The 26,767-nt window shown below is 41.4% G+C and overlaps 1 protein-coding gene across 1 annotated transcript in view; it reads right to left on the bottom strand.

The window, feature by feature from the left end:
* Nucleotides 1-1,073: 1,073 nt before the first annotated feature.
* cnksr3 (cnksr family member 3) overlaps nt 1,074-26,767 on the bottom strand; it is a 44,728-nt gene continuing 19,034 nt past the window's right edge. The window contains exons 3-13 of the mRNA XM_014204872.3: nt 25,815-26,017; nt 22,205-22,292; nt 21,271-21,312; nt 19,480-19,599; nt 19,248-19,307; nt 19,057-19,125; nt 18,640-18,786; nt 17,412-17,539; nt 16,977-17,173; nt 15,344-15,430; nt 1,074-2,971 (exon numbers count right to left, since the gene is read on the bottom strand). Of these exons, the coding sequence (XP_014060347.3) occupies nt 2,649-2,971; nt 15,344-15,430; nt 16,977-17,173; nt 17,412-17,539; nt 18,640-18,786; nt 19,057-19,125; nt 19,248-19,307; nt 19,480-19,599; nt 21,271-21,312; nt 22,205-22,292; nt 25,815-26,017 (1,464 nt within the window). The 3' untranslated portion in view covers nt 1,074-2,648. The remainder of the gene's footprint in view (nt 2,972-15,343; nt 15,431-16,976; nt 17,174-17,411; nt 17,540-18,639; nt 18,787-19,056; nt 19,126-19,247; nt 19,308-19,479; nt 19,600-21,270; nt 21,313-22,204; nt 22,293-25,814; nt 26,018-26,767) is intronic.

Consider the following 26,767-nt stretch of genomic DNA (forward strand, 5'->3'; position numbering starts at 1 on the left):
TACTTCCTCTTGTCTACCCTCGTCTCTCATCCTGTCCTGGAAATTCAAATTCTATGTGAACCATGTTTTACTTTTCCACTGTCTGTATTTCACCTCTTATAAATTATGCAAATAAATACCACTCATTTGAATCTATAGACCAGCTTGACATGATAGTCTACTGTGTGCTCAACCCACCTCTGTTCTCTCTCCATCTGCCCTCTTCTGTGTCTTTTCTGTTGCTCTCTGTGTCTTAGCTGTTGCTGTCAAAATCAAATCCAATTTTATTGGTTGCGTTCACATATTTTTCATTTCAGCGAAATGCTTATGTTTCTAGCTCCAACCGTGCAGTATACCTATCAATAGAAAACAATACACACAAATCCCCCAAAATACAAATAAAGAAATGAAGAAATATCAGAATGAGCAATGTCAGAGTCCGGAATACACTGAACAAAAATATAAACGCAACATGTAAAGTGTTGCTCCCATGGTTCGTGAGGTGAAATAAAAGATCCCAGACATTTTCCATACACAATTGTTTTTGCACAAATTTGTTTACATCCTTGTTAGTGAGCATTTCTCCTTTGCCAAGATAATCCATCCGCCTGACAGGTGTGGCATGTCAAGAAGCTGATTAAACAGCATGATCATTACACAAGTGCACCTTGTGCTGGGGACAATAAAAGGCCATTCTAAAATGTGCAGTTTTGTCACACAACACAATGCCACAGATGTCTCAAGTTTATGGGCTATTGTGTGTATATTGATGAGCTAAAACATTTTTTTTTCATCCATTTTAGAATAAGACTGTAACGTAACAAAATGAGGAAAAAGTCAAGGGGTCTGAATACTTCCGAATGCAGTTTCTATATATTTTACCATCAAAACCAAGCCCAGGCTTAATGACGCCACTGTTCCAGACTGATTGTTTAATACCGTGTATAGTCCTTTCTGTGATCAAACAGTGTCAGAGCTTTAAGCAACATCAAACTCTGTGATAATTGTGATAATTAAAGAGTAATTGCAGAACTTCAAAAATGACTTTTCTGATTATTGTTGAGAAGAACAAACAAAAAAGACGCAACCAAAAGTGAATTGCACATTTTTATTATAGTTTTGAAACTATTACAGAGGTATTCATATGGCAAAGCACTTGCAAAGTCTTGTGAGTTGCTAGACATTTATGCATAAAACTTGTCCTATGGTGCAGAAATATATTAAAGAGACCCATTTATTGGAATTACCACAGTGATTTCCTCCTTTAAGACAAGCTTCACAGCTCTTCCATATGTTTAGTATGTATGGTTACTCTTGCTAAGGCACTGTGTCTTCCTGGTCATGATATTATGTTATGGTTTCACAGTGAGTCACACCCAATGATGTATATAAACCCTGGATTGAGTTTTCTATGTATTGGCTATTGAGAGGCTTTGAAGCCACCATTCAGCCATATTGGCACTCCCCAGTAGGAGCAGTCCTCCATAAGAATTGGCGGAATTCTACAGTATTGCAATTAAAGGTTTCAAGGACCAAGGCACTGTATTTAAGTATAAAAAAATACAATGTTTTTAGATGTTTAAATGTTTTATTTCTATGTTTAGTTCTTATAATATAATTTTAAAGTATGCATTAAGGTGTCTGTAATATAATAAATGTGGTAAAAACTAAATGTAGACATTAATAAATGCATTTCTATATCTTCCTAAGTATTGTTTACAAAGGAGGAGGAATGCCAAGATGGAGGTGCGGTGGCTTCAAAACAGCGCCCCCTGTAAGTGTTTAAACACGTCAATGGTCACACCTGCTTTATTGAGGACCAGTTAGTGAGATAAAGTAGTTACAGTACACGTTTTTTTAAATGTTACCTGAACTTCACAAAAATATGCACGCACGGACGCTCACTCACACACACACTCACAGACGCATGCACGCACACACACACACAGACTGACTGTTTGTTACAGCACTGGATCAAGAGTTTTCCTCATACATACAGTAGCTTAAAAAAAGGGCAACTCTGGCAGTTATATCAGGAGCATAATAACATGGAACACTATGAAGAGAGAAGCACACTAGCTCCAATAAAAATGATAGGCATTATATCTATATCAACTTCCAACTGAAATCAAATCAACTTTTGAAAAAGATTTAAACATATTTACAAGAAATCTGTAGACAGACACAAACTAAATAACTTAACAACGTACACATAGGAGAGTTCACCTACAGACGCAAGGCAAACGTTTCCTAAACCTGAATTATAATCCTTCTCATGATAAGGAGAATGAGCAGAAACAGAAGGTCCACTCTTTTCTATAATACTTTTTCATACTTGGCATTTTCTTTAACTCCTCCACAAAAGATGGAACACTGTCAGAATCTGTCAGCATATTGAATCTAAGCGGAAAATGTGTCACCCCAAGGAGTTCAAATGAAGCAAGAGATCCAAACAAATGGTCTACCACTACATTATATGGTGTTGAAATGAAGCAAGACCTTCTGTCAGAGCTTCCAAAGGCTGCTTAGTGTTCCAAGTTCCAACAGAACGTTCCAGGTTTGGTACGTGTTAGTCAGAATACTGAGTAGAGAAGCCAGACCATTATTCGATGATAGCAAGGTAAAGGCACTGTGGGGGGGGGGCACGTTCCACAAGGTCGAGGCACTCGTCAATGACTCAGCAGCCTGAGGCGGGCTAGCCAGCCCCCCAGGATCGAAGTGGGTTCCGATGGAGGATGTTTGGGAGTAGCAGCAGCAGGGATCACAGTCGTAGCTGGGGAATTTTTGGATGATGCCTCCCGGTATGGGATGGTGGTGCTGTTATGCAGGTCAGCATTGATGAAGCACTGGGAGCCCCTAATGTGGTCAATGCCATGGATCAGCTGGCCAGACCGTCCCTCCAGGGGTCTGTAGGGTAGGGGAAAGTATGGGGCCTCCTCAGAGATGGTGGCGATCCGCTCGTTACTCAGGTATCTGTGGAGGATGTCCTCTCCTGTAGGGGTAAACAGACAGACAGACAGGCATCTCAATCAATCAAATGTATTTAATAAAGCCTTTTTTACAATCAAAAGATATTGAATAAAGCCCTTTTTACATCAGCACTTACACAACACCTGCCGAACCCTCTCTGTTCAAGGTTAAGTCAGTCTAAGAAGAAGTTGAGGCCAAAATCAACAGTGGTTATGCTGGGGCTTACCCTAAAGTTAATGAACAACGACTTAAGAATTCAAGGCACGCAGTCCGAGCCGGCCTCAGTTTGTTCTGCAGAGTAAATAAGCCTGTGAAATGGCCATTCTGATAACAGTAGATTAGCCTCAGTTAGGTTCCGTCCCAAATGGTACCCTCAGAGCTAGCACATAACGTTCTGAGAGCCATATGTTTCTTAGACGTTGATGAGAGTGTGGTTGTCCTATGGTTATTTTGCATGCAACCTTCCCACAATGTCCTGGGAATGGTGCAGGATACCCAGCTAGCACAAAACATTCTGAGAAGCATATGTTTCTACGGTGGGAATTTCAATACTTCAGCGTAACGTTTCCTAATGGTTTCCTCAGGGTTCTATTTTAAAATAATTTTCTCAAATTGTTCAGAGAATGTTAAGAAACAACGTTCTTCTGTGGGAATTTCAGTGCTTCAGCATAACGTTTTATACAGGTTTCCCCATGGTTCAAGTGGAAGTAATGTTCCCAGAACGTTCAGAGAACGTTAAGAAACAATGTTCTTCTGTGGGAATTTCAGTACTTAAGCATAACGTTTTCTGGTTCTATTTAAAGTCATGTTCTCAGAACATTAAGAAAACTTTTCATAAAAAAACCCAGGAAAACATTAGTATTGTTCAAAGAATGTTCTAAGAATGTTATTTAAAAACATATACATTCAGTTCTCAGTGCCAACAAAACCCTATCCTGTTAAGTGTGTTCAGGTGTGTTGGCCGCACCCACTAATTGGCCAGACCTGAGCTTAATGAATGCTTGTTTACTTTGAAATGGGTGAATAGACTAAAATGAACAGCTTTGTATGAGTTAAAAAAACATGTTATGATAGCTCCATCCTTGTGGCGCAGTGGCTTAATTCCATGGATCGAGAACAGAAGATCATAGGTTTGAATCTCACTGATGGTGTGCTAAAATAAATGTTACATTAAAAAAATATATATTAAAAAAATTGAATATCTGAAACATTCAATATATTTGCAGTGAAGCCGCTCAATAACTACATCATTCCAGTCATCCAACAGACTCCCATTCAGAGCGACACACAGAAGCATCCAGGGTCAATGCTCTGCTCAAGGGCACGTTGACAGATCTCCCACCAGGCCAAAAAACATGAACCTGGACCCTCCAATATCCCTCCACAGTTCCCCAATAGCTGTCCCTCAACCATTTGAGGCCCCTCCCACAGTCCCCCCCAAGAATAAATACAAATAAATAAAATAAATACAAAAATTAATACAATTAATTCCATACCCCACTCCCAAGAACCACCCAAAGCAACAACAACCAAGAGAATGAACTAAAGAGAAAAAAGAAAAAGACAGAAGAAAACAGCAAACAATGCAAAAAATATCTCTATGCTGTGATGTTTAACGTACAATTTCAATCTATCTAATTGAATAGAATCCACAGATTGCGAGTTGAAGATAAATAGTTTTACTAAGAGTATTAGTATATTAGTAATTGACTGACTCTCCAGATCTCCTAACAGTACTATTTCTAGGGTCAATTTTAGATCAATGCAATGCTTTTTCAGGCATTCCTGAACCTGAGACCAGAAACAGGCTACTCGAGGGCAATATCAAAATAAATGGTCTATTGATTCTGTATCCTCACAACAAAATCTGCAGAGCTTCGATGATTTTATGCCCCAAATATTCAACAGTTTGTTGGTGGCAAGAATTCTATATAATAATTTTAGCTGAAATGCACAAAGTCTAGAATCTTGCGTTGTTTTATATATCAACTCATACACGCTGTACCATGGAATCGGTACATCAAAAATCTCTTCCCAACTATTTTGCAATCTGTATGGCACAGTTGACAACATCCTAGTCCTCAAATGAAACTGGTATACTTTCCTATTTATGCTATTTTTATTCCTCTGCCAGTTTTGATCCTTTATATTGGACAGACAGACCAGTTCCCTACCTCCTCCCGCTGCCACCTGCCTCCTCCATTTTGGGGGTAATGCTGTAATCAATTGGTTGTACTCTTGGATTGAACAGACCTTCCCGTACAATTCTGATAACTCCATGAAGGATATAACTCCACTATTCCAATTTACAATAACATTTAAGAACAAAATACCCTTTTCAAACATCTTTCCCATAAATACAGGTATTTTATCAACCAGCACATTTGAGTTCAACCATAATATTTGTTGTAATATTTGTTCTATCTTTTAATGGGGATGAAATTGAAATTGTAGCCAGCTCTGCAATGCTTGTTTGAAAAAGAGAGATACTTTGAAAAAAGTATAATTTTCAATTAATCGAAAATGAGACATGGCAATCTGCACAAAGGCAAAAAGGCCATTTTTAATCAATGGATGAGTTTTTCTTACTTGATAACCATTTAGGGTTCAAGTAAAACTTTTGAATAAGTGAAGATTTTAGAGAGAGGTAACAGTAACAGTCAGTATATGGTGTGGCCACCAGCTGCATTAAGTACTGCAGTGCATCTCCTCCTCATGGACTGCACCAGATTTGCCAGGTCTTGCTGTGAGATGTTACCGCGCTCTTCCACCAAGGCACCTGCAAGTTCCCGGACATTTCTGGAGGGAATGGCCCTAGCCCTCACCCTCTGATCCAACAGGTCCCAGACGTGCTCAATGGCATTGAGATCCGGGCTCTTCGCTGGCCATAGCAGAACACTGACATTCCTGGCTTGCAGGAAATCATGCACAGAGCGAGCAGTATGGTTGGTGGCATTGTCATGCTGGAGGGTCATGTCAGGATGAGTCTGCAGGAAGGTTACCACATGAGGGAGGAGGATGTCTTCCCTGTAACGCACAGCGTTGAGATTGCCTGCAATGACAACAAGCTCAGTCCGATGATGCTGTGACACACTGCCCCAGAATATGATGGACCCTCCACCTCCAAATCGATCCCGCTCCAGAGAACAGGCCTCGGTGTAATGCTCATTCCTGCGACGATAAACGCAAATCCGACCATCACCCCTGGTGAGACAAAACCAGTCATTAAAGAGCACTTTTTGCCAGTCCTGTCTGGTCCAGCGACGGTGGGTTTGTGCCCATAGGCGACTTTGTTGCCAGTGATGTCTGGTGAGGACCTGCCTTACAACAAGCCCTCAGTCCAGCATCTCTCAGCATATTGCGGACAGTCTGAGCACTGATGGAGGGATTGTGTATTCCTGGTGTAACTCGGGCAGTTGTTGTTGCCATCCTGTCCCGCAGGTGTGATGTTCAGATGTACCGATCCTGTGCAGGTGTTGTTACATGTGGTCTGCCACTGCGAGGACGATCAGCTGTCCGTCCTGTCTCCCTGTAGCACTGTCTTTGGCGTCTCATAGTACGGACATTGCAAATTATTGCCCTGGCCACAGTTGCAGTACTCAAGCCTCCATGCAGCATGCTTAAGGTACGTTCACGCAGATGAGCAGGGACCCTGGGCATCTTTATTTTGATGTTTTTCAGAGTCAGTAGAAAGGCCTCTTTAGTGTCCTACGTTTTCACAACTGTGACCATAATTGCCTACCGTCTGTAAGCTGTTAGTGTCTTAACGACCGTTCCACAGGTTCATGTTCATTAATTGTTTATGGTTCATTGAACAAGCATGGGAAACAGTGTTTAAACCCTTTACAATTAAGAAATGTGAAGTTATTTGGATTTTTAAGAATTATCTTTGAATGACAGGGTCCTGAAAAAGGAACGTTTATAGATAGGCACGTTTCATTTTGTCTGGTTTAGCGTCCCAGATAAAGCAAAATATTTTTTTGCTCATATGATTTGAAAAAACGAATCATCAGGAGTAGGCAGCGCCATAAGTAAGTGAGTAAACTGAGATATGACTAAAGAGTTAATCAGGGCAATTTTTCCATAAATAGACAGGTATTTACCTCTCCATGGTTGCATGATCTTGTCTATTTGGACAAGTTTTCTATTGAAATTCATTGAGGAGAGCTTATTTATATATTTTGTGATATGAATACCAAGTATGTCTACTTCACCATCAGCCCATTTTATAGGTAAACTGCAGGGTAATGTAAAAGTCATAATTAGGTTTTAGTCCAGAGAGTGCAGAAAAGTTATCTAGATCTTCAATGAGACATTGCAGGGATCTAGCTTGCGGGCTTAATATAAAACTTGAGTTTCTAATCTAATGGCCATAACAAATAGATATGGTGACAGCGGACACTCTTGTTTAACTCCTCTTGACAATTTCAAAACTTTCTGAGAAGTAGTCGTTATGTACTATTTTACACCTGGGGTTGCTATACATTATTTTTACCCATTTTATAAGAGAATTACTGAAATTGAAAAAATCCAGGCATTTATAAATAAAATCCAGTCTTACTTTATCAAATGCCTTTTCAAAATCCTCTATAAATACCAGGCCTGGCTTCTTAGATGTTTCATGATGTTCTATTATTTCTAGTAGTTGTCGTATATTATCTCCAATGTATCGTCCATGTAAAAAAGCTGTCTGATCAGGATGAACAAAACCTGGTAAAACCCTTTTAATTCTGAGTGCTAGTATTTTTGCATCACCACATTGAAGTGTAAGGGGCCTCCAGTCTTTTAGATAGACTGGATCTTTATATTTGCCATCTGGGTCTTGTTTTAATAATAGGGAAATCAGACCTTCCTGCTGAGTGCCTGACACACTACCATTTCTATAGGAGTAGTTAAAACAATCTAACAATGGAGCTTTTAGTATATCAAAAAAGGCTTGATATATCTCTATCGGTATGCCATCAAGCCCTGGGGTTTATCCAGACTGAAAGGATTTATTGTCTCAAAAAGTTCTTCCTCTGTAATTTAGCCTTTGCACTGATCTTTCAGTACATTTGTTAATTTTCAATTTTCTATATTATTTGGAAAGAATTCCTTACCGTAATCTTCATTTAGTGTGAAAAGATGAGTAGGAAAAGAGAACATCTGCCTAAAATAATTAGCTTCCTCTTTTAAAATATAATTCGGAGAATCATAGATGACTCCGTCTTCAGTAACGAGTTTCTGCAAATTATTTTTGCTAGAGTTCCTGTATTGGAGATTCAAGAATAATTTTGTGCATTTTTCTCTATATTCCATCCAGTTAGCTTTATTTTTGTAATAGATTACATTAGATCGTTCTTGAATACGTTCCTCAAGTTCTTTTTGTTTTTCCTCTAACTTATTGTGTATCTCTGTAGTATCGTTTTTATTGCTATTTAGCTGTACTCACATTAAGCATCTTCAATACAAAATTAAATCTAGAATCGGCTTCCTATTTTGCAACAAAGCATCCTTCACTCATGCTGCCAAACATACCCTAAAACTGACTATCCTACCGATCCTTGACTTCGGCGATGTTATTTACAAAATAGCCTCCAACACTCTACTCAGCAAATTGGATGCAGTCTATCACAGTGCCATCCGTTTTGTCACCAAAGCCCCATATACTACCCACCACTGCGACCTGTATGCTCTCGTTGGCTGGCCCTCGCTTCATATTCGTCACCAAACTCATTGGCTCCAGGTCATCTATAAGTCTTTGCTAGGTAAAGCCTCGCCTTATCTCAGCTCACTGGTCACCGTAGCAGCACCCACCCGTAGCACGAGCAGCAGGTATATTTCACTGGTCACCCCCAAAGCCAATTTCTCCTTTGGCCGCCTTTCCTTCCAGTTCTCTGCTGCCAATGACTGGAATAAACTGCAAAAATCACTGAAGCTGGAGACTCATATCTCCCTCACTAGCTTTAAGCACCAGCTGTCAGAGCAGCTCACAGATCACTGCACCTGTACATAGCTCATCTGTAAATAGCCCATCCAACTACCTCATCCCCATACTGTTATTTATTTTATTTATTTTGCTCCTTTGCACACCAGTATCTCTACTTGCACACTCATCTTCTGCACATCTATCACTCCAGTGTTTAATTGCTATATTGTAATTATTTTGCCACTATGGCCTATTTATTGCCTTACCTCCCTTATCCTACCTCATTTGCACACAATCTATATAGACTTTTTCTATTGTATTATTGACTGTATGTTTGTTTATTCCATGTGTAACTCTGTGTTGTTGTTTGTGTCGCACTGCTTTGCTTTATCTTGGCCAGGTCGCAGTTGTAAATGAGAACTTGTTCTCAACTAGCCTACCTGGTTAAATAAAGGTGAAAAAAAACTATTAGGATTTCCCTTGTTAGTCTTGTCTCTTTAGCCAGAAACTGCTTTTTTATTATTGATGAATAATGAATTGAATGACATCTGAATGTACATTTAAAGGTATCCCAAACAATAAGGGGATTTTCTGAACCTATATTATACTGGAAAAATTCAGTTATAAATTATTTTGTCTTAGTTACAAATAAGTTGTCCTCCAGTAAACTTTGATTAAATTTCCAATATCCCCATCCATGTGGAAAATCTATAACAGATTTGTGAATGCCAATTAGATGATGATCCGATCGCATTCTGTCTCCTATTAAAACTTTTTTAACCTTTGTTGCAAGAGAGAAAGAGACAAGAATGTAGTCAAGACGACTAGCTTGATTAAGTCTCCTCCATGTATGTCTCACTAAGTCGGGGTTTTTTAGTCTCCAGATATCCACTATTTCTAATGTTTCCATAATATTTGTGATTTCCTTAAGAGCACGATGATGATAGTTTGTAGAGTGATTACCTTTATGGTCCATTGAGATACTTAACACTGTGTTATAGTCTCCTACCATAAGGATTTGATAATTTGTGTAAGTTCAATAAATTGGTATAAATGTTTTAGAAGAAGTGTGGATCATCCTGATTTGGACCATGTAGATTAATGAGCCAAATCTCTTTTTCGTCCACTTTCATATCAAAATTCAAAAGGCACTCACACATCTGAGCAATCTTATTGCAGGTGCATGGCAACAGTTGAAACAGGATGAAGGAAAAAGGAAACCGCACACTGCTCTTGATAGTATCACTGATATTTAATAAGCTTACGTATCGGCCTCACTGCCTTCGTCAGAGCTTTTGTGAATTTTCTGAAAACAGCACCTCTATGTAGACCTAGCCCCACCCACATCCATTCCACGCATGGAAAGGGGTTGGAGGCAAAGGAAAAATAAATAAGTGCTACCAAACATAACAATATGCATTTCACAAACACTACAAAAGTGTATAAATAAGACGCATTAAACACGTCCATAAAACCACAATGAGGACATATCAAGTTTTCATTAATCATTGGGTACATCGCACGAAAAAGGCTGTGAGGCCGATACGTAAGCTTATTAAATATCAGTGATACTATCGAGCAGTGTCCACTTTCATATCAAAAGGATCCACCTTCCTTGCGAATCACACCTTTTGAGTTCCTTTGTCCATGACAGAAAATTATTTCACCACCCCATTCCTTTTTCCATGCAACTTCATCTAAGGATGTAGAGTGAGTTTCCTGTAAACAGTATATGTTATATTCCTTTTCTTTTAGCCATGTAAAGACTGATCTTCTTTTTGTATAATCTGCTAAACCATTACAATAATAACTAGCTATAATTATTTCACCCTTTACCATAACTAGATACTATTCTCAGTCTAAATTGACCATAATTAGTGCTTGTAAAGTTACTGCCATCAGAGGTATTATGAAGGTCAAAACTAGAGCTTTCAAATGTCTGATATTTAGAATTCAAGAAATAGGTTCTAGCAATATTTGTTTTATTCCCTTGCCTGTTTGCCTGTGAGCCAATGCCACAGATGTTAGAAAATTGAGACAAGATATTATGTGTCTAGTAAATCTGAGTAGGTTGATGTGTATGATATTGGATGTGATTTAGTGAGAGTGTGTACAGTTGTGGCCAAAAGTTTTGAGAATGACACAAATATTAATTTCCACAAAGTTTGCTGCTTCAGTGTCTTTAGATATGTTTGTCAGATGTTACTATGGAATACTGAAGTATAATTACAAGCATTTCATACGTGTCAAAGGCTTTTGCTGACAATTACATGAAGTTGATGCAAAGAGTCAATATTTGCAGTGTTGGCCCTTCTTTTTCAAGACCTCTGCAATATGCCCTGGCATGCTGTCAATTAACTTCTGGGCCACATCCTGACTGATGGCAGCCCATTCTTGCATAATCAATGATTGGAGTTTGTCAGAATTTGTGGGGTTTTGTTTGTCCACCCGCCTCTTGAGGATTGACCACAAGTTCTCAATGGGATTAAGGTCTGGGGAGTTTCCTGGCCATGGACCCAAAATATCAATGTTTTGTTCCCTGAGCCACTTAGTTATCACTTTTGCCTTATGGCAAGGTGCTCCATCATGCTGGAAAAGGCATTGTTCGTCACCAAACTGTTCCTGGATGGTTGGGAGAAGTTGCTCTCGGAGGATGTGTTGGTACCATTCTTTATTCATGGCTGTGTTCTTAGGCAAAATTGTGAGTGAGCCCACTCCCTTGGCTGAGAAGCAACCCCACACATGAATGGTCTCAGGATGCTTTACTGTTGGCATGACACAGGACTGATGGTAGCGCTCACCTTGTCTTCTCCGGACAAGCTTTTTTCCGGATGCCCCAAACAATCGGAAAGGGATTCATCAGAGAAAATTACTTTACCCCAGTCCTCAGCAGTCCAATCCCTGTACCTTTTGCAGAATATCAGTCTGTCCCTGATGTTTTTCCTGGAGAGAAGTGGCTTCTTTGCTGCCCTTCTTGACACCAGGCCATCCTCGAAAAGTCTTCGCCTCACTGTGCGTGCAGATGCACTCACACCTGCCTGCTGCCATTCCTGAGCAAGCTCTGTACTGGTGGTGCCTCGATCCCGCAGCTGAATCAACTTTAGGAGATGGTCCTGGCACTTGACTTTCTTGGGTGCCCTGAAGCCTTCTTCACAACAATTGAACAGCTCTCTTTGAAATTCTTGATGATCCGATAAATGGTTGATTTAGGTGCAATCTTACTGGCAGCAATATCTCTGCCTGTGAAGCCCTTTTTGTGCAAAGCAATGGTGACGGCACGTGTTTCCTTGCGGTAACCATGGTTTACAGAGGAAGAACAATGATTCCAAGCACCACCTTCCTTTTAAAGCTTCCAGTCTGTTATTCAAATTCAATCAGCATGACAGAGTGATCTCCAGCCTTGTCCTCGTCAACACTCACACCTGTGTTAACGAGAGAATCACTGGCATGATGTCAGCTAGTCCTTTTGTGGCAGGGCTGAAATGCAGTGGAAATGTTTTGTTGAGATTCAGTTCATTTGCATGGCAAATAGGGACTTTGCAATTCATCTGATCACTCATCATAACATTCTGGAGTATATGCAAATTGCCATCATACAAACTGAGGCAGCAGACTTTGTGAAAATTAATATTTGTGTCATTCTCAAAACTTTTGGCCACGACTGTATGATGTCTGTATAAGAGTAAGACTATAATTTGCATGGATGAGTGTCTGTGTGTGTAACATGTATTGAGTATAGCCTTAATATTCATGATGATAATTGTATTCCATATTGTATCACCATCATAGTTGCATCATAATTACCTTAAACATCATTGAAAAACATATCCTAGCATTTCCATAGCAATTGACGTTTCACATGATCATGAAGGAGACCTTGCATTACTAGAGAGTTGGCTTCACTATAGTACAAATGTATTCCGTACAATATGTTATTATTCCCCAATGCCCCTATTCTGATATCTTCCCCTTGCTTGTTGTAAACATTTATAAACTTGTAGACAAATACATAAAAAAGATAGACAAACAATAAACACATTCAATCATAAAACAGTTCTCGGCAATGGAGAGAGAGGGAGAGAAGAGAAAATAGAAAAAGAGAGTGAGAGAAGAGAGTGAGATCAGGTGTGTGTGTGTGTGTATGTATAAGTCCGTATGTGTAAGTGAGCATGTAATTGAGTACGTGTGTGTTCATATCCACTTCATGATGTTCAGATATTTTTACAGTTCCCAGGTTTTCGTAACCTATAGTCCCTGTAGAATTTAGTACAGCCATGGTGTTATGGAGCTGTCTCGGAATAGCTGTCCATCTATAAAGAGACTGTCCACAATGAGAAAGGCACGCTTACCCTTCTCCCTTTGTACCGGATACAGTCTCTTACGACGACGTTCGTTTATCTCCCATGGAAATTGGTCATTGAGACTGAATTTGGTCCCTTTAACCTGTTATGGCTAGGGGGCAGTATTTTCACGGCCGGATAAAAAACGTACCCGATTTAATCTGATTATTACTCCTGCCCAGAAACTAGAATATGCATATAATTATTGGCTTTGGATAGAAAACACCCTAAAGTTTCTAAAACAGTTTGAATGGTGTCTGTGAGTATAACAGAACTCATATGGCAGGCAAAAACCTGAGAAGATTCCATACAGGAAGTGACCTGTCTGACAAGTTCTTGTTCATCTTGGCTCTTTTTATTGAAGACTCAGGATCTTTGCTGTAACGTGACACTTCCTACGGCTCCCATAGGCTCTCAGAACCCGGGAAAAAGCTGAATGATATCGAGGCAGCCTCTGGCTGAAACACATTATCGCCTTTGGTAAGTGGCCGATCAGAGGACAATGGGCTTAGGCGCGTGCACGAGTCGACCCCATGCTTTATTTTCTTTCGTCTTTTTACCTAAACGCAGATTCCCGGTCGGAATATTATCGCTTTTTTACGAGAAAAATGGCATAAAAATTGATTTTAAACAGCGGTTGACATGCTTCGAAGTACGGTAATGGAATATTTAGAATTTTTTTGTCATGAAATGCGTCGTGCTTGTCACCCTTCTTTACCATTCGGATAGTGTCTTGAACGCACAAACAAAACACCGCTATTTGGATATAACAATGGATTATTTGGGACCAAACCAACATTTGTTATTGAAGTAGAAGTCCTGGGAGTGCATTCTGACGAAGAACAGCAAAGGTAATAACATTTTTCTTATAGTAAATCTGACTTTGGTGAGTGCTAAACTTGCTGGGTGTCTAAATAGCTAGCCCTGTGATGCCGGGCTATCTACTGAGAATATTGCAAAATGTGCTTTCACCGAAAAGCTATTTTAAAATCGGACATAGCGAGTGCATAGAGGAGTTCTCTATCTATAATTCTTAAAATAATTGTTATGTTTTTTGTGAACGTTTATCGTGAGTAATTTAGTAAATTCATCGGAAGATTGCGGGGGGTCTGCTAGTTCTGAACGTCACATGCTAATGTAAAAAGCTGGTTTTTGATATAAATATGAACTTGATTGAATAAAACATGCATGTATTGTATAACATAATGTCCTAGGGGTGTCATCTGATGAAGATCATCAAAGGTTAGTGCTGCATTTAGCTGTGGTTTGGATTTATGTGACATTATATGCTAGCTTGAAAAATGGGTGTCTGATTATTTCTGGCTGGGTACTCTGTTGACATAATCTAATGTTTTGCTTTCGTTGTAAAGCCTTTTTGAAATCGGACACTGTGGTTAGATAAAGGAGAGTCTTGTCTTTAAAATGGTGTAAAATAGTCATATGTTTGAAAAATTGAAGTTTTTGTATTTTTGAGGAATTTGTAATTCGCGCCACGCCCATCATTGGCTATTGGAGCAGGTGTTCCGGTAGGGGAACGTCTAGATGCCTTCCCCTGCTTTTGATCAGCTCCTTTTGTTGGTAGTGTTCAAATTTTGCGATGTCTGCATAATTAATACCAAAGCAAATTAATATCCATGTGTCCTATCTGTGCTTGAAGTTTAAAACAGTTAACCCCAACTAAGGTAGCAGTGTTATTAACATTTTTATCGAAACATGTTCTCAGAATGTTATTAAATAACCTATCATTTCTGTTCTCAGAACGTTAATAAAACCTCCCAGGAAATCTTTCAGGGAATCATAGTAAAATGTTCTCAGAACCTCCCTTTAACCTAAAAATGAACGTTCCCAGAACAGGCAAAATGTTCACTTCCGTTCTCAAAATGTACAAAGAAACGTTCAGTTTTACCGGTCAGGAAACGTATAGCTTTGTTCCCAGAACCAAAAACATACGTTCCCACAACTTCCAAGGAACCAAATGTGCTAGCTGGGCTATTCCCTAAATAGCCAGGACCTTATGGACTCTGGTTAAATGTAGTGCACTATTTAGTGAATTGGGTGCCATTTGGGACACAGCCTGAGTTACTGCGCTGCTTTGTTTTGCCTGTGTTTTAACCAGGCAGGTGTACTGTAGCTGTAGCATGCTTACCTTTCCTCCCTTGAGGCCAGGGTCTGGAGGACGAATCCGACATGCCCAAACACGTGTCTACAGGCATGGACAGGGGCCGCTGTTTACCTGTAAAGTAGAGTTCAAATGTTCTGTAATTACTACTTATGCCAATATCGATCTCATCAATCTTTCTGAATGGGGGTGTAGGAATTGTTTCTGCTTATAATTTCCAACATTTTAGTAGGCTATTTGTTAGTCAACTATATTTAGATACAGGCAGCTTCTCTTCTGTCATTATATGTTGCCCTAGAAGACTAAATAAACACTTGCTCACCAGAATAATGTCATAAATGATAGAATGAATGCATCAATCTAGTTAACATCGGTATAGTTCTCTCTGTCATCTCTGCTTCTTTCACCTAGCAAAGACATTTAGGGACCGGGGAGAAAATGTAATAACCCCTCAAAATATGTTCTGTGCAGAATTTGGCATCAGATTGACTGGTCATAAGGAAATAGAAAGCTGTGAAAAAGACCCAGCATGTTTCTGATAAGATTTCTGAAATACTATCAGCTTTTATGATGCTGATAAAGATAGCATCTATACAGATGGTCCCTAACTGCGCATTCACATTCTCTCAAGATCCTGAAAAAGACTATGTGAGAGGTTATAGACCTACAGTCAGTGTCCAGATTTCAGTTTCCATTTAATTTAACAGTAGGCTACAGTTCCCTTGATGTGTCATAAGCCTATTTGAAATCCCAGTCATATGACTGTCCCGAGTGGCGCAGTGGTCTAAGGCACTGCATCACAGTGCTTGAGGTGTCACCACAGACCCGGGTTCGATCCCAGGCTGTGTCACAGCTGAACGCGACCGGGAAACCCATGAGGCGATGCACAATTGGCTCTGGGGAGGGTTTGGCAGGCCGGGATGTCCATGTCCTTATGCATGCGGGCCGGGCGCAGACACGCTGACTTCGGTCGCGTGTACAGTGTTTCCTCCGACACATTGGGGCTTCCGGGTTAAGCGAGCAGTGTGGCTTGGTAGGGTTGTGTTTCGGAGGACGCATGGGTCCGTACGGGAGTTGCAGCGATGGGACAAGACCGTAACTACTGATTGGATATCATGAAAACATATCTATAAAATGTGTATAGCGCCTCACAATCATCACACAGAACATAGGCACTGCTGTCTTCCTCTTTTACCACTTTCCCAAATCCTCCATTCTCTTTGTTTTCAACTCTCCATTTCACGGCTTTTCTCTTATTGAATTAAACTCCGACATTGTCATTTTTGCCTCAGTGGATTGACATAACTTTTTCTTTCAGTTCCCAAAAGCTTATGGCGATTGGCGTGTAGGCTATTTGGTGCCCGTAAAGCTAGGCATACGCACTATTGCCAGATAGCCCCAAAATAATGAAAGAAAAACCTCAATGTAGCCTATAGATATAAATTGCACCGCTACCCACCCGCCCGTCCTTCATCCACACAATATTTCATGACCCTAAACCCACCCGCAGATATAACCGTTGGGACTGCAAGTTATGAGTCAACCTACACGTCACTAGTTCCCACAACTTCCAAGGAACCAAATGTGCTAGCTGGGGTGCTTGTTTGTGTGTGTTTGTGTGTGCGAGCGAGCGTGCATGTGTGTCTGTTATGGTACTGACCCCTTGTGGAGGTCCGTTGTCTCAGGCGGGCTACTGGGGCTGGTTGGATGTTGGGCTCAGGGGGAGGACAGACTTTGATCTTGTTGTCATAGTCTGCGATGGTGAAGCGTCGTCTACCCTCATCCAGGAAGGAGTTAGGAGACTGAGAACCCTTTGGTCTCAGTTGGACCTTCACACTCACTTTAGGCTTCCCATCCCTTAGATGAGTGGCATATGAGGTGGAAAAGAAGGGAAATGTCAAGGTCAGCTAACAGAGCACTAATATGAATTCTAGAGGAGGCTGGTGAGAGGAGCTATTTATTCAATTCCAGCCATTACAATGAGCCCGTCCTCCTATAGCTCCTCTCACCAGTCTCCTGTGATAAATTCAATGATGGGTACAAAGACAGAGAGACAGACAGACTGAATAAGTGACTGACTGACTCAGACACTCACCGTGGGGTGTATGGGACAGTGGGGGGAGGAGGGATAAACAGGTCCAGATTGGTCTGCTTCTCTTTCTTCATGAGGGCTTCAGAGGGGGCATGTTTTGGAGACTGGACCTTGGGCATACTGGGGGCACTCTAATACACAAAGCAACAAAATACTTGTTTTTAGAAGAAAGATCTGACAAAAATGTTGTCATATAAAGTCACTGATAACCTGGGCAGAGATATGTGTTAAATGTGTGAGGCAGCTTAGCTGTTAAAACCAGAAAGCCTTCTCTACAAGTACACTGTATCAGCTAAATGAAACAATACCATTACGTAATATGCCGTTATTTCTAATTAAGCTAACTTTCGTTTGGTAAATCCACCAATAGTGGCCTGGTTTAGTATGACTGTGAGGACCTGAGACCTGGCGTGGACACACTACACTTAGCAGACGACTTATTACACAACAAGGGTATTTTTTCATCTTTAATTCCTTCCTGCCCACTTCAGAGGTTCTCAGCTCGTTCCCAAGGCCCAATATTGTCCCTAACGCAGGAATAAAGTCCTTTTTTAGATTACTGTAATTACACAAACAGATCTAAAAGGCTTTACAGGGTCCATTTTTTGTGTTTGTCTCTCTCAAAACCAATGTGTGACCTTTGTTAGGTCTGGGCGGAGTGTAGCCTCTAACGGTGAACTAAGAGACGAGGTGTAGACAGTCAGGGATTGGTAAGACTCTTAGACTAGAGATCTCTCTGGACTCGAAGATTAGAGGGTATTCAGGGCACCACTGACTCAGCCCACAACTGACATTTAAGCACTATGCAATCTATTTAAAACACACATCCTGAACACAGCCTATTAGGTCACATTAGACCCATTGTCTTTGTGAACATGAGTCACGTTCAAAACATGTCTGACATCAGTACATGCTCAGACTTTGTGCTATTCTTTTTCTTTTTTTTAAGAAAGAGGGGAAGAAGGCTTTCATTGTTCACCCTTACAACCCACCCAGTGGAAGACGCAGCCTGGTTGGCTGAGGAACTGAGGAATTGGTCCTCTCTTGTCAAACCCCACCAAAAAGAAACAGCTTTGGGATACCAAACACACACATTTCACACCTATGATGGCAGATGAAAATACATCCAGAATTGATTCAACACTAGGATATCAACGGGGGATAAGGGGAGATGGTCTACCTGCCTTACAGGTGTTCTTCAATCAACTGTGTGTGTGTGATGGGGCTCTACCTGCACCAGGGGGGGCCTCCAGCGCATGTTCTTCAGGGGGGCCGGGGTGAAGCTACAGGTACCCGAGGGCCTCTTCTTCACCACCAGACTAACGCCTGCGGTGTCCGCCTTCAGCTTACCCACCAGGTTCTTCAGCTGCCAGCCCACCTGGAGACACCAAAGACAGACAGATAGGACAGCTCGCCAGACACAGCCAGCATCACAACCCTCATCATAACCAACATCATCACAACTATCAACAAACCCCATCAACAACCCATTTCCATTAGCGACTGTACTCTCACGCTGCAATGAAACGAGCTGATCATCTGCCTTGCTTTCTTGTTGGGCAAGATTAAACAAAAAAACGAGATCTCTCTCTGCCCTGGGTAAGTGGTACAATTGATCAATAGGGGGTAGCGAAGAAGAACCACCTACCACTGTCTGCTTGTTGACCTGGATGACCTCGTCTCCAGCATGGATCCTGTGTGTTCTGTCTGCCGGAGACTGGAGGACAGAGGGTGATAGATAGAGGATGAGCATATAAACATCACAGGAGTTCATTCACCCTGACTGGATCCCTCCAGACCGTCTTGGACTACTACTGTCAGAATGGATGGGATACTCACATGTTCTGTGGTTCCAGTGATGACGTGAAGCCCATCGTAGGTGGATTTGATATACATCCCCTGAGAAGATCCAGGACAACATAAGGAAGAAGCAATCGATCTCGGAGACTGAGATATCAAACAGTACATCTAGCTTGGGCTGATCATGTAAGATCCCTATGGGCCCTGGTCAAAAGTAGTGCACTATATAGGGCATATGGTGCCACTTTGGACGCATGCTAACTCTTCTCACCAGTCCTTCTCCAGGTCTGATGTTGGTGATGTGGACCTCCTCCAGACAGGCCATCTGACTCTTCTGAGGGTCGGAGGTCATCCTCATTGTCTGCTCGCAGATCACGTTCAGAGCCACAGACTGGAATGGAACATATAACGGAAAGCACTCAGCTACAATGTCTCATAACACCAATAGATTTCACTGGATTGGGAAATAACCATGGTTGTTGTAATCTCGTTCACAAGACACTGCCTCCCAATGTATGCGCAATTAGCCTGGGGACAAGGTTACAGTCCTTGTAAAGAGCTATTTTGGTGAGGACTTCGGTGTAGTGGATCTCTGGTGTGTGGTCATTCATGGAGCCTAAATTCAGGAGAGGGGAGGGACAGACTGTAGTCACACACGTCCTGACTGGATTGGCTAACGGCTGATAATGACTGGGTTTCTTTCAAAAGGCATTTAAGCATGGGTGTTACTTTGCCTTGTGCTTGTATCTCTGCACACTGCCCTCATTGAATTGAAAATGATCATTTTTCACTTCTTTTGCTTTGGATTTGTCTTCTGATAAAAACGGGTCGTAGGAACTTCAATTGCACCACAAGGTGTCCTAATCTCGTCAGATGGGTAGGGTCTCCGACAAGGCATGATGCCATAACGCTGTCATTACTTGGTGTGCGAGGCTGTAGTTCGGACCGTCAAAACAAAGGGAGCTGTTTGTTCCTGGAGAACTCTACAGAACACTGAGGCCTGACACAGACCACGGAAGTCTGACAACGACTTGCATAAGCATTGTACAACTTGGCAGTAAACAGCCTAGCATGGAGGCTGAGGTGATACATCGGGTCAGGCTCTGAGGGAAACTGCAGATAATCCAAAATAATATTATCGGCTAGTTAATGAAGTTTTTAGCTGACTGTGTGAACGAACGGCCCCTTTGGCAGTGTTATCTAACACAGGATGTGGAAACAGGGCTTCTGTGGACCATCACGGAACTGGGATGCCTCCTAAATGGCACCCTATTCTCTATGTAGTGCATTACTTTTGCCCAGGGTTTATAGGGTCAAAAATAGTGCACTATATAGGGAATAGGGTGTCATTTGTATAAATAAAGCCCTACACCCATACGGGAACACAGCACACAAAACAAGGATGACTGTAAAAGGGAAGTGCTTGTTTGTTTGTGTATGTGTGTTTGTATGTGTGTGTGCTTCCCTACAAGAATAGTAAACAAACAAAAATGTTACCAATTGGGGACATTTTCTTAGGTCAAATGCTATTTCTTGGCGGTTTAGGGTTAAGGTTAGAACTAGCGTTTGGGTTAGAATTAGGTTTAGGGTTAGGAGATAGGGTTAGTTTTAGGGTTAGAGGCTAAGGTTAAGGTTAGGTTAGGTTTTGGGGTTAAGGTTAGGTTTAGGGTAAGGGTTAGAGTTAGGTTTAGGATTAGGGGTTAGGGAAAATAGGATTTTAAATGGGACTGAATTGTGTCCCCACAAGGTTAGTTATACAAGACTGTGTGTGTGTGTGTGTGTGTCTGTGTGTGTGTGTGTGTGTGTGTGTGTGTGTGTGTGTGTGTGTGTGTGTGTGTGTGTGTGTGTGTGTGTGCGTGCGTGCGTGCGTGCGTGCGTGCGTGAGCGCGTGGGTGCGTGCGCATATGTACATGCATGCCTGTGGGTACTGTATGCGTGAGTGTGCTTCCTTGCGTGTATGCCTGTGTGTAATATCTGTGTGTGTTGAGTTTATTTTGAAGCTCCAGGGCTGAACCGGTAAACAGAGTCCAAACCAGAGATAAAAAGAGGAACCATTACTTACTACTTGTAGTATCTTCTCCTCCATCTCATAAACTGTGCAGTCCTGCAAATTAAGGACAGAAGTATATGTGAGAAGATGTTAGTCAAAACACTCCAAGCTACACAATACCAGTGGTGGACAAATATTTGTGAAATAAAACACTGGGGAGTGAATGCAAACAGGAATGCAAAAGTTGCACAAATATACAGGACGATGGTTCTTGTGGGCACTTAAATAACATCTCCCTAGAAACAGTGTGACAAGATGATTGCATGACAGTTCCTGGACACTGCTCCGACTCTGTATCCTATTCCCTATTTAGTGCGCTACTTTTAACCAGGACCCTATGAGCCCTGGTCAAAGGTAGTACACTAAACAGTGAAAGGGGTGCCATTTGGGACACAGGCACTATCCTTCACTATGGGTTTTGTGGAGGACAGCAAAATTGGGCTACTAAGCACGTTTTGATCTTTCCTCCTTCCACGTGCTGCTGGTGGAGGTCTTCAGTGGAAACATATGTGCTTTAAACTGTCAGTAGTCCTGCTCTCATTGCATCCTGTGGTGTGTGTCTGAATAGGGCACACCTTCAGCTAACACTTCCTATTTGAACTCCACCTGAATGTGTAATAGAACCAATAGCCTCTCATTCAGGGTTTTTAAGGTCTTCTTTCACAGACGTTATTGTAAGATGGGCTAACTTTGAAACCACAGAGAATTTTCTCAGAGATGTTTTGCTTTTACATGACTTAAAAAAGCTGCCATTTTTGGTTCGCAGAATGTTCATGAGAGAGGCCCTGTGTGTATTTCGGTGTTGACTAGCAGCATGAAAGAAATTTACTGAGGGGGCAAGATCCATCATGCTAATTTCTCAAACCCACAAAAGTTGTTACGTTATAGTCTCCCCAAAGTCCTATGAAACCTCATGAGAGTGAATAGTGATGATTAGAGAACGAACCTTCTGAACGGTGGAGGTGAGCTCCAGACACAGCTGAATGATCCGGTTCTTAGTGGAGGTGAAGTCACTGATCCCTGTCAAAGGAGTCCTGTCATAGACACAAACCAGAGGAGAGACATGAGTCAGTCACCTCCATAAAACACACCACAGTTAGGGCTTTTACGATGGCCTTATTACATGACCGCAGTCAAATTCCACGTGACCGTTTAGTCATGGTAATTAGGCTTCTCTAAGCTCTGATGCTGCTGCTGGTCATTAGTAGTCTACCAAACTTGCTAACTTCCTGGTACTCAGCACTCTATTGTCCCTCTAATCACTCTGACATCAATGCATTTGTTTTCAATCAATCCATCAGCTTTATATAGACTAGGCCTACTATATTTATTTAATCAACTTTCCTAATTGCTATGCTTTACAACAGGAGTATAGTCTACCTGGCTGGCATGAAAATGAACCATGGGAAAAGGATCCTTCATTCGCTATATAAGTGCATCAACGACATGTATTTTCCCCCCTGCCCCTGTTTCAAGACAGGTGCATGATAATGGTCCATTCTAGATCAAAACAAATTGCACACATACATTTATATTATTTAGTATTTGTAAAGGCAAAATTACATTAAGAATAGTCTGATGGGTGACAATATTAGCCTATCACTTGTGAATGATGTATTATCACTTGTGAGTGATGCCCAGCGTGTGCAGTAAATCAACAACAAAAACATTAAGCACATTAATCCGCTTTACAACCAGTGTAGAGCCTAAGAGACAATTTATGTTTTTTTTTTCTCTCCCCAATTGGTAGTAGTTACAGTCTTGTCTCATCGCTGCAACTCCCGTACGGACTCGGGAGAGGCGAAGGTCGAGAGCCATGCGTCCTCCGATACCCAACCTAGCCACACTGCTTCTTGACACAATGCACATCCAACCCGGAAGCCAGCCGCACCAATGTGTCGGAGGAAACACCGTACACCTGGCGACCGTGTCAGCGTGCACTGCGCCCGGCTCAACACAGGAGTCGCTAGTGCGCGATGAGACAAGGACATCCCTGCCGGCCAAACCCTCCCTAACCCGGACGACACTGGGCCAATTGTGCGCCGCCCCATGGGCCTCCCGGTCGCAACCAGCTGCGACAGAGCCTGGGCTCGAACCCAGAATCTCTGGTGGCACAGCTACCAGTGCCTTAGACCACTGCGCCACCCAGGAGGCCTGACAAGTTATGCTTGATCCGAAAATGCTGTCAGATTTTCACCATAAAAATGCACCTTTATAATAAAGCATTACATGCAAAATCGCATTTGTGGTAATTTTTGAGAATAGTGTTTTCCCGCTAATTGATTGCATTTTGGAACATACGCGCGTATAGCCTACTGCCGTGTGCGCATTGCTGCGCTTATAATGTGAAGAAATAGCCTAATAGTTTATCAACCTTTTAAGCTAAACGTTCTGATCTGTTGCATCAGCCACATTGCTTTAAAACATTTTGATGTGAGTGGTTGTATTAATTTGGGATCTATCCCATCCCACAACTGTCCCAGACTTTGTTTGAAATATTTATTTATTGCACAGAAGGACAAGTTGACCTATGGGGGATAGTGGGTTGTCATAGGCTAGTGCGTTTGCTGTTCGTAAGGCCTACTCATCTTGTTGACTGACAGAAAGTAGGCTAGATGTGGACAGCTCTTCTAACATCTTCAATATGCACCTCGGAATTTGCATCCCCAAAGTGTCTGTCTTCACTTGTAGCCTACTTCTTAGCTGAGATGCCTGTGAGAATGACCCGATTCACATGAAGAGCATTTTGATATCGGAGAGAGCTATATGAGTGAGAGGTGCTTCGGGGCACGGCAGCCGGAAGAAGGGAATTATAATTATTATATTCAGCCCACGGGCACTTTAGCCGCAAAAGACATTTTACATTTACGTCACTTAGCAGACGCTCTTATCCAGAGCGACTTACAGTAGTGAATGCATACATTTCATACATATCATACATTTTTTTTTCTCCATACTGGTCCCCCGTGGGAATCGAACCCACAACCCTGGCGTTGCAAACACCATGCTCTACCAACTGAGCCACACGGGACATGGGACATGAGCTTTTTATGGGGCATTACGGTCAGACAAGGGGGATGCCGCCGGGAAATTCAGGAAATTCAAGGCCTGATGAGAATATTATCAAGTGCTTGTCAAATTGTGAATGAGACACTGATGAAATGTGCAGCCTGCAAAAGAAACAAAGCAGACATTATGCCTTTCATGTGACTTTTTTCAAATCATAATCAGAGTCACATCATTCAGCCTTGGAATGTTTTAACAATTTTAACATATAGCCCAAAGTTTGTATCACAATTAAGTTGTATAAATAACTCTAAATGAAGCATATAGGAGGACCTGTTACTTTAACCGCTCAACACAGAGTAACCGCATGTGCGCACTTCCCTTGAAATCTTTTGGAGAAAATATCCTTTCTATTTTATTCAGCTTTGTTCAATTGTATTCTTCATTCTATTAAAATCATAAAAAATTATACCACGGAATTCTAAGCCAATTTTGTCTGCTAAATGAACTAGTGTAGCCCACAGCCATATGGCATAGCAATATCAGGGCCTAACATAAGGACAACTCAGAGTACGCAATACATTTTCTTCATATCATTTTAGACCTATCTAAAATAAACAATGGATTTATTGTGAAGGTGTAGGTTATGTTACATGGATTTATTAGACTTTTTAAAATGTAGATGTTCCAAAGGTCTGCATCAGTGGCTTGTAGGCTGTGTGTTGAAGCCAGGAGATGCTAAATGTGTTTATGTTAATTTACGGTCAATTACAGTGAGACCTGCAGTTATTTGCTTGACAATCTCCGGCTGAAAACATTTCATGACAGCCAAAGCCCTAACCACAGTCAAACACAACACAGTAAACTCACTCCACTTAAACAAGTAATACAGGAATCCTCTCAATGCGTGTACAAACATAACAACGTCAGCCATACCAGAGAAGAGACAGGATGGTTACAGACAATAAAGTAAACAATGCAAATAGTATAGTAACACCCAACAGTAGGTGTTACAAACATGGCTAACAATACCAGGTGCAAATCTGGAAGTGGATATGAGAATTCTATATAATGTATCTGTATAATCATTCATGAGTGTTGCTATGTAACAGGTGCATGAAAAAGCATTTAAAAAACAACAACAACTCAGGTATGTGATTGATTTGCAATTATTGTTGTTGATCTGATGAGAAGTGTTTTTACTCATCATGTACGTAGGCTGCTCTACACACCCTCACATGTTTTGAGGGGTTACTGATCATAACTGCTGTGATCTGTCAATACAGATGTCTTATTTCTCAGCTGAGATCCTCTGGAGTGTGTCTCAAGCCGATACAAGCACAGGAAATATACCTGATGTCGACCCTACATTACTTCACTTGGAAACTCTGTCTGTTTTGACTAGCAGACAGTAAAAACCTTCCTCAAGTCAGGACTTTAACAAGATAACATGTACGTTAACTTAAGAGCCTAATAGAACGCATTCCTTCCAGGTGAAATGCTAAGCGTGTCTGTGTGTGTGTGTGCATATGCATGTGTGTTCCGTCTACCTGTCCAGCCAGGCCAGCAGACTCTTGGCGGCTCCGATGAGCTCCACCACGGCAGTGAGGAAGTCGTTGGGGGGTTTGTGGGAGTTTTTCCTCTCGTACGACGGATTCTTCCTGCGCTCAGACGCTGAGTTCTGGAGGTTGTTGGACGCCGCTCTCATACGACCCACCAGAGTCTTCAGGTTGTCTGTCTCCACCCCGTAGTTCTGAAAGAATGTTCTTAGTTTTAATGACGGTGATATGTGGTCGTATTGTTCACCCTATTTGAGTCCCTCTGGATAAGAGCATGTGCTAAATGACTAAAATATAATGTAAAATGTGTGGTAATATTCTCATAACACAACAATCATAGATAAAAAAAATACACTCAGGTATTTTGATTCAGTTTACACATAGTCGCATAGCAAAACTGTCATTAGCATGATGATCATTTGTGCTGTTATCAATTCCGTGCAAAACCACATGGCTTGGGTTCAGCCAACATTGGCCGTGTCCCAAATGGCACCCTATTCCATCTATAGTGTACTACTCTTGGCCAGAGTCTCATCCCAGCAAACCAGGTTGCGGCAAATATTCTTACAGCAAAAAAAAAAAAACTGTCCATTCGTGCTGATGATTATAGAATGTTTGCATAAAACCTTCGTCTGATGTTGCAAGGACGTTCCTAGAACACCTATAATCTGATTCTACAATATTTCATTTAGGGTGCAAAAAACAGTCACCTGATGTCGCAGGAACGTTCCCAGAACACATTATGTCTGTTCTTTAAAGATTCCCTGAATGTTTATTTACGTTGTGGGAACAGTCTGGTGGGAACATTGTGGGGACATCACGAAAGATTTACATTTACATTACATTTAAGTCATTTAGCAGATATGTTCCCAAAACACAAAACGGTCCAGTGGTGTGGATGATTTTACAATGTTTAATTATTTGAAGTAGTGCACTATAGACAG

This window comes from Salmo salar, chromosome 06 (assembly GCF_965601325.2).
Source record: "Salmo salar chromosome 06, fSalSal1, whole genome shotgun sequence".
Lineage (NCBI taxonomy): Eukaryota > Metazoa > Chordata > Actinopteri > Salmoniformes > Salmonidae > Salmo > Salmo salar.